The following is a 15,736-nucleotide window of genomic DNA, read 5'->3' on the forward strand; positions in this document are numbered from 1 at the left end:
TCTCAAAAATAAATAAATGTTAAAAAAATTTTAAATAAAGAGTTCTGTCTAAAATAAAAAAAAAGAAAGAAAGAAACCAGCTTTTCACACATCATAAGGTTAAAGATGAGTCTGGATATTGTGCTATGCCCCGATCATGTGATCTTTACGGGTCTCAGGATGAGGTAGATGAGCTATGTGTACATAGATCATCAAATTACATATCTACATGTATTTTTTGTCTTAAAAATGAATAAAGTGATTCAGTTACTTTGCCAAGGTCACACAGCTTCTAAAGAGTCCCCTGCCCCCAGATCTGATTCAGAATTGGTATTTCTTCTATTCAGTTCCACCAACATTTTCTTCTTTACTAAATGCCAAATACTATGGTAGGTACTACAGATAAGAAGATGAGGAAGAAATGGTGGTCAACCTAAAGAAAGTTACAGTGTAGCAGAAGATGTAATTTTAATACAGTGATAAGTATTTTGATAGAACTGATACTCGGTTTATATCGATGTACAGAAAGGCTTTTAGCTTCATCCAGGAGCTTAAGAAAGCATTCTTTAGGTGAACCTTCACTTGAAAGATAAGTAAGGAGTGTAACTTATAAAGGAGGCACATCTTGCTTTTCTCTGCGGCCTCTGCAGAACTGATCTACTTTATATAATGCCACATTAGCATTATCTGACACTTTATATAATGGCACATTGTAATTATCTGTGCCTAGATATATTTCATGGTGGCAATGTATAGTGGAAAATACAGTCTGGTTATTTCAGAAAGGTCTCTTGAGTGAATTTCTCCCTTGTCCTTCAACCCTATGCTACTACCAGGACTGGTGGGCAAGATTTCTATGGTATGGGGTCATATCTGTTTCTTCCAGCCTCTCCACAAAGAAAAAATTTATCAGGGCAGCTCTAATAGGTCTCTTTTTGGACCAGGTCTCTTTAAGGAGGAGATTAAATAGGGGCACCTGGGTGGCTTAATTGGTTAAGTGTCTGACTTTGGCTCAGGTTGTGATCTCTCGATTTGTGGGTTTGAGCCCCACATCGAGCTCTGCACTGGCAGTGTGGAGCCTGCATGGGATTCTCTCTGCCCCTGGCCCACGCTCTCCCAAAAAAAAAAAAAAAAAAAAAAAAGATTAAATACCAAATACCCCCAAGGGGAGCATCTCAAAAAAATTTTTTAATGCTTATTTATTTTTGAGAGACAGAGAAGGGATGGGAAGGGCAGAAAGAGAGGAAGTCACAGAATCCTAAGCAGGTTCGAGGCTCTGAGCTGTCAGCACAGAGCCTGATATGGGGTCCAAACTCAAAAACCATGAAATCATGACCTGAGCCGAAGTGGGATACTTAACTGACTGAGCCACCCAGGCGCCTCCACCTTAGAAAATTTTTAAATGCCTTTGTAAACTTTGAGTTTAGAGGATAGGTCTTGCCAATTCTCTGTCTGGGCAAATCCTGATTGCTCACTCTGACCTTAGCTTTCCTGATCTTGCTGCCCTTTCTTAAACACTGTTGGTCAACCACACATTCATCTGTTCCTCTCTCCTCCTGACTGACTTCCAACTCCCAAATTTCTGTGTCCTGCTTGCCTGGTTCTTTTCCAGCCACCTGACCTGCAGTGGCCTCAGATTTCAAGCTCTGACCTGCTAACCTGTATGGTGCATGCCCAGCCCCCTAGCTGACAGCCAGCCTGTCCACCAGTCCCATCCTGCGCCAGGGTATTGGATTGCTTAGCAGCAGTGACTCACTCCACCTTACCTTCCCCCAACATTTACGTAGAGTGGGGCACACCGACATCTCATGAGGAGGAGCAAAACCGAGACTAGAAAGAGAAAGAAAAGAAGGGAGACCTTTAAGGGAAGGTAGAGAAGGGGGAATATCTAGTATGTTTAAAGACAGTCCTCAGAAGTTCATTCAATAAATGTTTGAGTGCCTTCTGTGTGTCAGGCATTGTATTGGGTAATAGGAAAATAAGATGAATATGGAAGATATTTGGGTTTCTAAAAAACTATTGATATGAAGCACTTTTACAGCATGTTTTTGTCCCTCTGTTATCTTATTTGTCATGTCGTTTATGCAAATTGAGTTTTTGTGACTAAACTCTTGGTATTATCCTAAGGTAATTTTTCCAAGGGTATTGTACCCTAAATATTGTTTATAGTTTGAAGTTGGATTATAACTATTGACTTGTGAATTTGGAAGTGGTCAGGCAATATAAGGTCTAATATAAAAATCTTAAACTTGTATCTACTACATTGAGACAGAAGGAATGATTTTTGTGTTTGGCAAATGATCTCATATTCTGGAAGCAAGAATAAAGTTTGCCAAATGTTGCTTTCAATTTATGACAAGAGACTGTTGTGTGTTTTATGTGCCTTTTACCCCTGGTGTGATCTGGACATTTGGAATTAATGGTCAGGGATGGGTAGCAAAGTTAAAAGCTTTTAAAGGCTAAGCAAGTAAATGTATTGGAGTTGCGGTGGGACTGACTATAAGAATAAGATATTTAAAGTAATACTATCAGATATTATTATAAAACTGCAACAACACCAGTTCCCTGCTGGCCAGACAAGAGAATGGTAGCATTTACCAGTCACACTCAGCTTCTCGGCATTAGTTGTACCAGGAACCAGGCTACCACCCTCTTAGGAAAGTTGATTAGCAGAACTGATACACTCACATACACAGTAAGGCAACAGAAAATGATGCTATTCCCAAGGATCCACCAAAATCTAGTCAATACTTGGTGTGTGAAATTCTGTTCTTATTCTTTTTCTTTTTAAGTTTATTTTAGAGAGAGAGAGGGTGTGCAAGTCAGGGAGAGGGGCAGAGGGAGGGAGCGAGAATCCTAAGCAGGCTCCACGCTCAGCATGGAGCCCAGTGCAGGGCTCGATCCCATGAACCCAGGATCATGACCAGAGCCAAAATCAAAAGTCAGACACTCAACCAACCGAGCCATTCAGGCGCCCTCTATTCTTATTCTTAAGAATTAGAAAAGGCCAATACACATTCAGCATTTGTTGAAAAAGCTAAACAAGTATGATTGTAGACCATTCATCTGTAGGGTTTAAGCATGTTTTGAGTGGCAAAACAAAAACAAACCCCACAAAACAACAACAAAAAACTCAAGCTATTAATTTCTTATATTACCTGAAGTGAAAGTTTGCATTAACTACATAAAATCTCCATTCAGCATTTGTAGTCTGAAGATAAGAGTCTGCAGCAAATTAGATCAATACTCTGCAAATGTTGTAAAAAGCTAGAACAACTCTGAGTCTTCACTGAATGTGCATGGGAAAATCTCAGTGGAGTTTGTTTAAAACAATCATATGGTGATACAGAATTTGACTCCGAATTTGACTCACTATCAGATATGGTGAGGGATGAATAAAACTGAAAAACTCATTGTAGCAGCAAGAAGAGCCCAGCAAAATTAACTTCCCTAGAGGAGAATTATTTCCTAAGTATAGAGATTTTCTTACTTAGCTAGTATTATTTCTTTATTTACTAGACACTTTATTCAACATCAAATTTAGGCACTGAATTTTTGGCAAGAAATGATAATACATGTGATCCATCAAAGTTAACAGTAAAAAAGTTCAGCCGCAAATAAAATTTATTGAACAACTATCCTCAATGATTTTTAATTGTATTATCTTGACTTTTTCATAAACCTATCTCAGGGTCTAATGGCTATTGATTGTCCATACACTGGCATTGTGGACTATCGGCAGGTGGCTTTGTCATTTGCCAAGGATTTCCAAGAAGCAGGTGGCTTTGTCTTGACCAATTTTGAAGTAAAAGATATTGAATTGGCTAAAGAAAGTCCTTCAAGAAGTAAAGATGGTAAGCTTTTCTTCTGAATACTAGTATTGACTTCTGAACCAACTTGGAACTAGTTTTGGCTGGCGTGGTGCTGGTGGGAGGGCCTCCAGGAACTAGGCTAAAGTAGGGAGCAAAGCTGGATGCATGTGCAGAAGGGATGAGTGTGAGATTGGACGTGGGAGAACTGGGGCTTCTGGTGAGTCTTGTGCTGATAGAATTTGTCACTGATTGGACACTTCTGATTGTCGCTAAAACCTGAACTGCCAAGGCTGTTAATAGAAAACCAGCCCCCAGACACTTGCTTATTTTGTAGGTTACAGTCAGAATTCCTTGGGGATGCTTATTAAAAATGCAGATTTGGGGGCACTTGGCTGACTCAGTTGGAAGAGCATGCAACTCTTGATCTCAGGGTTGTGGGTTTGAGTCCCATGTTAGGTATAGATATTACTTAAAAATGAAATCTTTAAAAAAAAAAAATGCAGGGACACCTGGGTGGCTCAGTTGGTTGAGTATCTGGCTTTTGATTTCAGCTCAAACTTTCTCTCCAGGTAATATGAGAAATTAATAGCCTGAGTTTTTTCTTGTTGTTTTGTGGGGTTTTTTGTTTTCGTTTTTACACTCAAAACATGCTCAAACTCTACAGATGAATGATCTACAATCATACTTATTTGACATTTTGGAATAAATGTTGAATGTGAAATTGGCCTTTTCTAATTCTTAAGAATAAGAATAGAGGGGTGCCTGAATGGCTCAGTTGGTTGAGTGTCTAACTTTTGATTTTGGCTCTGGTCATGATCCCAGGGTCATGGGATCAAGCCCTGTGTTGGGTTCAGTGCCGAGCGTGGAGCCTGCCTAGGAATCTCTCCCTCTGTCCCTCTACCCCTTTCCCTCATGCTCTCTCCTTTTCTTTCTAAAATAAAAAAAAATAATAATAAAAGTTAAAAATTTTTAGCATACTCAGTCTTAGTGGATCAGACTATCTGGAGACAGGGCACAACTGAGCCCTTTTGAAGTCCCCTTGCACTGCGCCCCCCCCCCCCCCCATTGTAGACTACTTAGAGCTTGTTTTGTTTTGCTTTGTTGTGGGGACATTTTATTCCTTTTTTTTTTTTTTTTTTTTTTTTTTTTTTTTTTTTTTTAAGTAGGCTTCATGCCCAGCATGGAGCCCAAGGTGGGGCACAAACACACAATCCTGAGATCAAGATCTGAGCTGAGATCAAGAGTTGAACATTCAACTGATTGAGCTACCCAAGTGCCCTGCTGACAATTTTTTTTAAAACCCAATAAATAGATTTGTAACCTTGAATTTTTTGACATTTTTGCTATTGGGAAATTTGAAGGAGAAAAAGTGTAGTGCTCAGTTCTTCCTTGACAGGTTTTTAAGGAGATCTGAGCCATCTGAATCATTTTCCCAGTGTCCTTCTGAATTGTAATATGATGAACAAAACTGTTAAATAATATTGGTATAGGTAGGTAGCATAAAATCAAATTTATGATACAAATAGATTGTTTCTTTACTTGGTGTACATATGCTTTTTAAGACTTTGAGACCCCATGTGTCTGACTGGGAAATAATTTTATAAATAGTTTATGCTTGGAACTTTTTGTGTTGCTTCTCTACACAACCCAGAATCTACGAAGACTCAGGTTACCTACACTTAGACAAAAAAGCATTCATTAGTCCTTTGTGAAAATACATACTGATTAATGATCTTTTACAAAATCGTTTCTAGGATTGTAGTTCAGAGAAGAGCCAGAACTGCTTGTGTTGGATCTGAAGTGGGGAGTGGTCTATTAGCATAGATTCAGTGAATTAAAACAAGTTTAAAAATATGCCAAGAGTTTTATATATTATCAAGTATGAACTAGTTTAATCTTGTTGCTTCATAAAAAGCTTTAGAATGAAAGTGGGAAGCAGAAGAAAATTGTTTAAATTTGATACTAGTATAATATTTCTAATAATGTAGGCCTTATTTTACTAAAAATCTTTCACTAATTCTTTTTTTTTCAGGGATGAAATATCCAATTGTTATAAGGAATACAAAGGTAAAGATTCTTAAGCAAAACTACTTTATCTAATTTAACCCCCCTCCTCCCTCAAAAAGTTTAATCACAGTGCTGTTTTCTATGTGTGTGAATGAATTTTGTATAATGTAGAAGTTGTTCTGAGAGAAATTCTTTGAGGGCAATTCAAAAGCTTGCTTTCTAAGAAGGGTTTCAACTTGGAAATTTATTCACAAAGTGATTGTGCCAGCCAAGAATAGGATTATAAGCACTTGGAGTGTTTAAGGCAACACTGATAAATACTTTATTGCTCCGCCTACTTATCTGCATTTACTTATTAGCTTTCTACCAATTAGAGGACTTTGGTGGCAGGTAGATTGCTCAGAGGGAAATGAACTGGTTTCCTTCATCTCCACGTAGTCTAAAACCAGAACTATTGGATGGCAGAGAAGCATTACATTTGCTGTGTGTTCTCTGAATGATCAGAGTTCAGTCAGGCAAGTTGAATCATTAATGAAGTTGTAGGATTCATTATAGGAATTAGGCATTACACAATTGTGAGGGCTTCTGGGGAAGCAAAGGCTCAGAAGGGGAGTTGGTAGATCAGAGGCATTTCCAGCCGGTCTGAGAAGCCAAGTGTGTCCAACTGCTAAAGTGGGACTGCAAGTGGGAAGCTCATGAGGCATTCTGGGGGAGCTCTTGCCTCTTACCCAGGCAGTGGGCTAGGGCAACAGTTAGTCAGTAGGATCAGTAGTTGGGAAGCAGAGCTAGATATGGAACTGTCATTCCCTGAGCAGTGAGTTTTGTCACCACATTGGACTAGAATGACCTTCAGAGAGTAGTGGCTGCTGCTTTACTTCTGCCTGCCAAATCATATGCAATTCCTATTTTGATCAATTTTAAGTTGGAACCATTACAGGGAAGGGAATTCTGTCAGTTACAGTTCCCACCTTAACCAAATCGACAAAGATAAATGCCTGCAGTCCATTCCTTTTCAACTTGGCATTCATTCACACCCCTTTTAACCACATGTAACTTCCAAGTACAGACAGTAGTAAAATTACTGTTCCACCTACAAGATGAAATTATCTTTTATACAACTGAAGACATGGTAACTCTTCGAAAAAGATAGGAAGTCCACTCAATCCATCTTTGGGTGATGTTCATTTCTTTTTAGCTGAGTCACATTCCCTCTTTGAGATCCTTTAACTTAAATATTGAGATACAAGGTTAACCACTATTTAAACTTATTAGATCAATAGTTCTCAATTGGAGGTGATTTTGCTCCCAAGGGGATGATATTCAGCAGTGTCTGGAAACATTTTTGTTGGTACAACTGATGGAGGGGGTCAGCACTACTGGCATTTAGCAGGTAGTGGCCAGGAATGCTGCTAAACATCCTGCAATGTGAGGAATAGGCCCCTGTAACAAAGAGGTATCTGGCCCCAAATGTCTGTGGTACTGAAGTTGAGAAACGCTGTGTTAGATAATGGAGAAATGGTAGAGATGGTATTAATCTCTTTGGGTACCATAACAGAATACCACAGATGAGGTGGCTTAAACAGAAATTTATTTTCTCATAGTTGGAGTCTAAGCAGTCTAAGATCAAGGTGCCATCAGGATTGGTTTCTGATGAGCTCTCTCTTCTTGTCTTGTAGATGGTTGCCTTCTTGCCGTGTCCTCACATGGCCTCTTCTCTGTGCATGCACATGTACAGAGAGAGAGCAGTCTCTGAAATTTCTTACTCTTATAAGCACACCAGTCCTGTTGGACAGATTAGGTGAGCTCAGTTAATCTTCATTACCTCCCCAAAGGCTCTTGTCTCCGAATGGCCACATTGGGAGCAGAAGCTTCAGTGTATGCCCTTGTGGGGGCAGACACAATTCAGTCCATAACAGTGAGGATAAAGAAAGAATTAATAATATATAGACAGTAATATAGATTACTAATATAGTATATAGATAGTATGTAGATTACTAATATAGATATTAGTAATATATAGATAAATATATTTATTTCAAAGTCAGGAAGAAATATTCATAACTACTACAGTTCATAACCACTACGATCATGTGGTTATAGCTGATATTTATAATTTCCTTCTTTCACTACGTATTCCATAGTTCCTTTGCTCTTGGCAAGCATCTCAGCTGGTCATGTTCCAGTGTGGTGGGATAACTCAAACTTTCATTCCCAGAGTGTCTGTGCAATTAGCAGCCCTGCCTGTTTTGGGTTGTGGTAGTTTCCATTAACTTTTATATCAATCATAGGAGTACTAAGACATGCCCTACGAGATCTATATTTGGGACGCATTTCTCTTTATCACCCACAAGCTCTCTGTGTGGTAGCAACTCTCATTCTCCTTGAGAGTTATTTTCAGTTTCCCATTAAGTACAGTAATCCCCTCTGCCTGTTCACTGATACAAGGAACTCAAAGTGGCCAGGTATGGCGGTGTCAACTTATAGGTTAATGGAATCAATTTTTTATTCTCTAATGGCAGCATTTCTCCCTTGGAAACTAAGACTTCTAGACATCAGAGCCCAAAGTTGTGAAGATAGAAAGCAAAAATTTCATTAGTGGATTATTCTAATAGTAAGGAGCTACTCCCATTTCTACCTCTTGATTTCTGGCTCTGGAGAAACAACACCATATATTAATCATATAGAACATCCTGGAAGACATTGCCCCAGACCTGCAAGGTGTTGCCAGTCAGCTAGTTTTGTTTTGCATCTTCAAAACTGTTTTTCTTTCTGTCACCTAGCAGCTTCAGGATGATGGGGAACGTGGTCAAATCAGTGATCTCCACAAGCATGAGCTTATTGTTACACTTCATTTGTTGTAAAATAAGCTCACTGATCAGAAGTAATGCTTCTGGGCAAAATATCCTAATGGTGAATAAGGCATCCTGTAGGTTCACAGATAGTGGTTTCTTCAGAAGCATTGTGGGCAGGGAAGACAGATTTATATTCAGAACAAGTATCTATTTCAGTGAGGACTAAGTATTGCCCCCCCCCTTTTTTTAAATTGAAGTGGTTCAGGGACCATATCTTTGGCTCTATTGATCTCTACTATTGGCAGATTGAGCATTCAGCCATGGCTATGGACAGACCAGCCTTAGGGAGTAAGTCCATGTTGCTGAACCTATCACCACCTCCATCCTTTTTGCTATAACCATTTAGTTCATGAGGCTATTGGGTAAGGACAGGGATGCCTGGAGAAAGAGGCTAACATCCACAGAGCAGGTCATCTTGTCTACTGATTATCAAAATCTTCATCTGCCATGGCCTCTTCAGTGAGCATTCCTATGGAGCTCATATATCTTTTACTCTCTGAGCCTGTTTCCATTCATGTACTTTTTTTTTTTTTTCCAGAGCTCCTTTTCCTAACTAACCAGCCATAACATTAGTCATTGCACATAAAGCAATATAGATCCATACCTTTAGTCATGTCTCCTTCTAGGTAAGATATATAACAGGTATGGTGTTCAGAGTTCTGCCTACCAGGAAGATTTCCTTTCACTGCAGTCTTTTAGGGTCACTCCTGAGTGGGACTCTGGTTTGTAGCTGTTTACTTTCCAGTGCCAGAATGTTGTGTGCAGAACTATTTGTAAATCAAGCCTGTAGTTTTTCTTCTTTGGTCAACTGATCATGGAGAACTTCTCATAGGGCCACAGGAGCAGCTTGAGAAGGAGGAAGTAATTTAGCAGGACTAGGGGCCATGGGAATTTGAGCCACCTGCCTCCACAATCTATGTGTGCCTGCAGGACCTGCACAACCCTAACCTTGTATATTCTGCTACCCCTTGATGACAGGGTACTGCTGTACACACCCCATTTTGTGGCTTGGTGAGTCAGACAACATACAGTTAATAATGAGTAGTTCACATGGTAACTTAGTGACCTGTGGTCAAGTGTTGAGTCAAAGCCAGAAGTACTTTCTCAAAAGGAAGACAATTATCTGCAGAGGATGGTATAACTCCTCCCAAATCCTAAAGTTCTGTGCTGTGATTTGGCTATAGGGACCTAGCAAAGTCTCCATAAGACATCACTATTTGCCATAGACACCCTGATTACCATCAGATCCACTGGGTCATGTGGCCCAGGTGACAGTGCATCTAAGATTTCCATTCAAAGAAGGATTAAAAGTCTGTTTCTACCCTTGCCCTCATCGAAGGGCCATCTTTACTAGAGTATGGCATCATGTGATGGAGGATATGCAGGGACCTCTGGGATGCCAGTGAGTATGTATTTCAACCCCAGATGCTATAACTGTTGCCTTTTATTTGGGCATTTACTTTTAGTATAGTTAGATATAATGTAAAAATTTTGAGTCAGCTTATCAAATTGAACTTCTGTGCTTTTATGAGAGGTTAAAGTGATTAAATTAATAAATTTGGGGGGAGAGGTTTTGCAAACTAAAGATTTATACATATTAGGAAAAACTTTGTTTTACTTCTGAAATAGCAATAGAGATGCATAGTTTGTTTTTTTAAAAGAGATTTTTGTTTGAACAAATACATCATTCACTGTTTATCTAAATCTCCATTTTGGATGTGAAATTAATGTATTACTGAATGTAGTTATTATTTCATGTGTAGCATAAAATGATTTCAGGGACCTATGATAGGTTTTAGTCATTTCTTCCTTTGGAATTGTTCCTTGAGTTTTTTAAAGAGAACTTCTAGGTTGTTGCATACTGGTACCATTCTACAAATTCTCTTATCTTTACATTTATCCAGAGTTGTATTTACAATTTATGTTGCAAGAACAAAAGAATTGCTGACCTTTCAAGTAGGAACTAGTAAATTTATATCACATAAAAATCTTTCTTGTACTTCTGGTATAACTCTAGATGAACAGGAAAGATATGAACCTATTTAAAAGAAGGCATTTTTTGTTTTTGTTGACATAGCTCTTTTGACTTCAAGGGTTTTTAAACTATTATGGTTTAGTCTAGCTAATTTGACTTCATTACAAAAAAGTTTCATCTGACTTTTGTCTGAAGTGTGAGTTGTATAACTCGAAAAGAAGCTAGGGGTGGGTGGATGACTCAGTCAATTAAGCCTCCCAACTCTTGATTTCTGCTCGGGTCATGATCTCACAGTTGTGGGTTCGAGCTCTGCATAGGGCTCTGTGTTGTCAGCGCGGAGCCTGCTTGGAATTCTCTTTCCCTTTCTGCCCCTCCCCCGCTTTCTCTCTCTCAAAATAAATAACTAAACTTAAAAAAAAAAAGAGGCTTACCTTTGCAGCTAGGCAAAAAGAGGATGTAAAGATAGAATAAGGCTGAATCAATAGGGGCTGGAAAGAAATGTTGTTGAGACAGGTAAGAATTCTGAGGCTTCAGAAACAGGTTGTCTGGGAAAGAAGTCTAGGGACAGCAAATTACTTGGAGCAAGGAGGTGCTAGTTGTTTACTCTGTAAAAATTAAAGAGATGGGAATTAAAGTATAGTGGGGAATTGGGGTTAAAGGAAACCATTTAGGAAATAGGGTGGCAAATTGACTAACCCTGGCAGGATAAGGCAGAAAAATATGCAGATGATCGCAAAATAAAATGTATGGGAAAATGCAAACAGCCTAAGATTAGTGGTCTCCTAGTCACTAAAGCAAACCTTGACGATAGTGTGTGTTCTCAGTAAATGTGGACTGAAAGGATAACATTTCAAACGTAGCCTCAATTTGCAAAGCAGATATTGATCAGGAAGGAGAAATCGGTTGATGGGTAGGATACAGTTGGAATTGAGCTAGATTATTGAGTGTGAGCAACCTGAGAGCAACAGGGTTAACTCCTAGATAAGATGGGAGAAGCTGTCTGAAATACAGAAGAGGCCAAATTGGGGGGAACCATCCAGTTAAATGAAGTTTGTTTCTTAATATAGCAAATAGTTAAGTTTGATGCTAGGTCTTAGTAAAATAGGAGTGTGTGTTTGTCTAATTTAAGTATCCTTGCAGGGTCATTGATTGTATCTCTAAAGTATAAAATTTAAGGTGACATCCTCCTATGTGCCACTACCGTAAGTTTCTAGCTGCTACCTAAATGCTGCAGAACTTATTTTGCTGATACTTGTATTTGATTTCCTCTTTTAAAAGAAATAGAGAAAAGTTCATTTCTGTACCCTTATTATCTTTTCTGTCATCTTTTACCCCCCTTGACCTATTTTTCTCCTCATTGCTTTCTACTCATATTTTCTTTTGCACTAGGGAGAGGAAGTTCAGTGTCAGTATGTGGTGACATGTGCAGGACTTTACTCTGACCGTATTTCAGAGCTGAGTGGCTGTAATCCTGATCCTCAAATTGTGCCATTCCGAGGAGATTACCTGATTTTGAAGCCAGAAAAATGCTATCTTGTAAAAGGAAATATTTATCCGGTAGGTAATGATGTTTCTGCCTTCTTACCTTTCTCAAGATGACTATGGGCAAAAAGGAAATGAAACAAAAACTTTTACTTGGGTCAGAAGTAAGAGCTATTTTGAAGGGCCTTTTGGGCAAGTCTTTCACCTGTTTCTTTTGTCATTAAATCTTTAAATCTTTATCCTAAAATCAGAGTTATGAAATTATAATTAACTGCCCACAAGTGCATGTCTCTAGAAAGCATGAGTGCACCTCAGGAAGGGCTATCAAGAAGGAACCTAATTCTTCCTCCTTTCTGATGAAAGGGGCACTCATAAGGGAACTTTCCCTTACAAGATGCCCAGATACCCAGCTGTCTTTCTTAGTTCATTATCGATAGGTGCAGGAAAGGGGATGTGGTTACTATAGTTTCATGGTATAGACAGAACCATTTAAATGAAGAATTCATTCTTCTCTCTGGAACTACTGGGTTGAACCAGGTGAAATTGCCACTATTCAGCTATTTAATGTTTTTGATGGTGCCAAAACATACATTTCATCTGCCTTAACCTATTGCATTTCCACTTTCCAAAAGCCTGTACTGTAAATGTGTGTTCTTTTTCTGACAGCTCTGAGATTTTACTTGCCAGACACATAATTGCTAGTTGGTGGGTGAGGGGCTGGGAAGTGGGGAGTAACCTGAACTAGGACGGTTCTCTCTCTTTCTCTCTCTGTCTCTCTCTTTTTATTTCAACCTAGAAAGAGGAACACGTGGGACAGTGTATATTGGTATCAATAGTATCAGTGTTTCCTGTGTGGCATTTCTAGGCAGAAGCGTGTATACATAGAAAGAAATATCTGAGTAGCAGATCAAAAGTAATGCAAATTAAATGCATGGGAAGAAAGTGTTTTATATTACCAGTTGCATGTTTGGATGTTTAATAGAATGCAGTTTGAAGTGGGGCTAATAACTCTTTACCATGTTGAATCCATAGGTCCCAGATAGCCGGTTTCCTTTCCTAGGGGTTCATTTCACACCAAGGATGGATGGCAGTATTTGGCTAGGGCCTAATGCAGTTCTTGCCTTTAAACGAGAGGGCTACAGACCCTTTGACTTCAGTGCCAGAGATATTATGGATGTAATTATCAAGAGGTAACTTTATTTACTTAAAAAAGATTTTATATGCTTATATTTTTAAGATGGGAAATTTTGTCTTTCTTGATAATTCTGTTTATTGCGTAAATCCTCTTATTTGTGATTGGTATGTTGATTTTTTTTTAATTAATCTGGATTCAGAGTTTCATGTAATACACGTAATGTTTTAACTACTTAAAGAAAATTCTGATGAGCCAGGGTGGTGTCTTGGTCAAAAAAACAAGACCAGGAGCCAAACACATATCTGACAACCCAAATCTTGTTTGGCTAATCTTCTAGTTGAGTTTGAAAAAAAAAAAAAAAAGTTTCTTTCAAAATCAGTAGATGGCTTACTTTGATAAGATCATTTCCAATCAGTCACCATCATTTTGAAAACCACTGGAGAAATTGCTGATAACCAGTGTTGTTTCCTTTTGTGGAAAACTGACGATAAATTGTGTTGACCTGTATGGCAGATTCTTTATGGTTGTAAGAACTACTCAGTGAGATATTTTGTTTGGTCCTTTTAATAATGTTGCGCTCTACAGTTTTACATCAAAATCAGTAGAAAGCTTATTAAGCTATACTAGAGTCTCACCCTTCACTGATTCTGAAACAGGTTTTAGGGTGGGGCTTCCCAGCATGTGTGCTTGTAAAAATACATTTACATAGGCTCTGTAGAGTCTGGCTGGAGGATCTGGAATATTTTACCTCTGGCTGACCAAAGAAAAGTAGGGTAAATATTCCACTTGCTTAATGGCTCTGATTTAAAGATCTGTTAATGCCTTTTAGGTGTGGCTTCGAAAGCACCTAACATTTGCATTAGTAAACCTGTTAAAACATGGATGGAGCTAGAGTGTATTATGCTAAGCAAAATAAGTCAGTCAGAGAAAGAAAAATATGATTTCACTCAGATGTGAAATTTAAGAAACAAAACAGATGAACATAGGAGAAAGGAAGGAAAAATAAGATAAAAAGAGAGAGGGAGGCAAACCATAAGAAACTCTTAAATACAGAGACAAACTGAGGGTTAATGGCGGTGTGTTGGGTGGGAGGATGGTCTAAATGGGTGATGGGCATTAAGGAGGGCACTTGTTGGGATGAGCACTGGGTGTTAATATGTAAGTGATGAATCATCGCTAAATTCTGTTCCTGAAACCAATACCAGACTATATATTGACTAACTTGAATTTTAATTAAAAAAAAAAAGAAAAGAAAAGAAAACCTTGCTGTTGGCAGGCTTCATAGAGTCTAGCTTGAAACCAGCATTCCCTGGGAATTTAAGTTTGGAAGGTATTCCTTTGATGAAGTTTCCTTCTTATATTGGCCAAAAGTTGATTTTCTTTTAATACGTGTTTTTTTCTGACTTTGCCTACATTTCTGTGATGCCACCCCCCTAAAAATCTCATAGTTGTAAAGATGTTTTATAGTAATAAAGAATTCCTTTCTCTCATAAAGATTTTAAATTTTTTGCTTTCAGTGGCTTGATTAAACTGGTGTTCCAGAATTTTTCCTACGGAGTTAATGAAATGTATAAAGCCTGTTTTCTCAGTGCAACAGTGAAGCACCTTCAAAAGTTTATCCCTGAAATTACTGTCAGTGATATACTTAGGTAAGGAAAAGCTATAAGGATTGCAAATATGGTCATGACCTATGTGAATTTGGCAGGTGGTTCTGACTTGGTGATTCGGTAAGCATACTTTCAGAGTCAGCGTACCCAGTGAATCTTTGTGTGTCCTCTCTTTCCCAGCAAGTTGTTGAATTCCCTTTTCATTGCATGCATTGGGCCTTGCTGCTTCGTGCCCCTTGGTGCCTGAACTAGGTTCATTTATAATTTTCTAGACCACTTTACAGCATTAAACTCAAATCTCCACTGCAGCTGTATTGTGATGCCACTTTTGCCTTCATGTCTAGGTATCACGATAAAAATATCTTGCCTGAAATTTTTTAATCTTCCTGACTACTTACTCTTGTCATTGCAAAGCCATTTGATTTAAACTCTGTATGAGATCATTGATTGCTATATTAACTGATTAGGTAATAAACACATAAAAAATTACATTTTGATTACATTTTACAACCTGTTAGACATACTCCTATACATGACATCTTACCTGCTTCCTCTCTTCCTCTTTTGTTCTTTCTTGGGCGCTACTCCACTCAGGGACTCTAGTTGGAGGACAAAAGTGGGAAGAATGTGGTAACAGTCTGAGTCTTAGTGCTGTAGCGATGTGGGGCCAAGGAAGGATAACTTAAAAAGGAAGGATAACTTTTTTCTCAAGGATAAAAGGCTCTCTGGACTTGAGCTGCACATTGTCCTAAATACCACCCAAGCCAATTTTCTTTTTCCATTTGGTGATATTTTAGGATGTTCACCTTTTTCCCTGGCCAAGCTACTGTTAGGCCTAATCAGCAGTGTACTTTGAAGTACTCTCTCTCTGTGAATCCATCCCTCCG

At 38.6% G+C, this 15,736-nt stretch overlaps 1 protein-coding gene across 1 annotated transcript in view; it reads left to right on the forward strand.

Moving 5' to 3' along the window:
* L2HGDH (L-2-hydroxyglutarate dehydrogenase) overlaps positions 1 to 15,736 on the forward strand; it is a 40,981-nt gene that overhangs the window by 14,626 nt on the left and 10,619 nt on the right. The window contains exons 5-9 of the mRNA XM_047079700.1: positions 3,671 to 3,833; positions 5,824 to 5,858; positions 12,015 to 12,182; positions 13,140 to 13,297; positions 14,760 to 14,891. Coding sequence (XP_046935656.1) covers positions 3,671 to 3,833; positions 5,824 to 5,858; positions 12,015 to 12,182; positions 13,140 to 13,297; positions 14,760 to 14,891 — 656 coding nt within the window. The remainder of the gene's footprint in view (positions 1 to 3,670; positions 3,834 to 5,823; positions 5,859 to 12,014; positions 12,183 to 13,139; positions 13,298 to 14,759; positions 14,892 to 15,736) is intronic.

Source organism: Lynx rufus, unplaced genomic scaffold (assembly GCF_022079265.1).
Source record: "Lynx rufus isolate CCGP_SWC_20201006 ecotype Redwood Valley unplaced genomic scaffold, mLynRuf1.p SCAF_17, whole genome shotgun sequence".
In the NCBI taxonomy this organism is placed as follows: domain Eukaryota; kingdom Metazoa; phylum Chordata; class Mammalia; order Carnivora; family Felidae; genus Lynx; species Lynx rufus.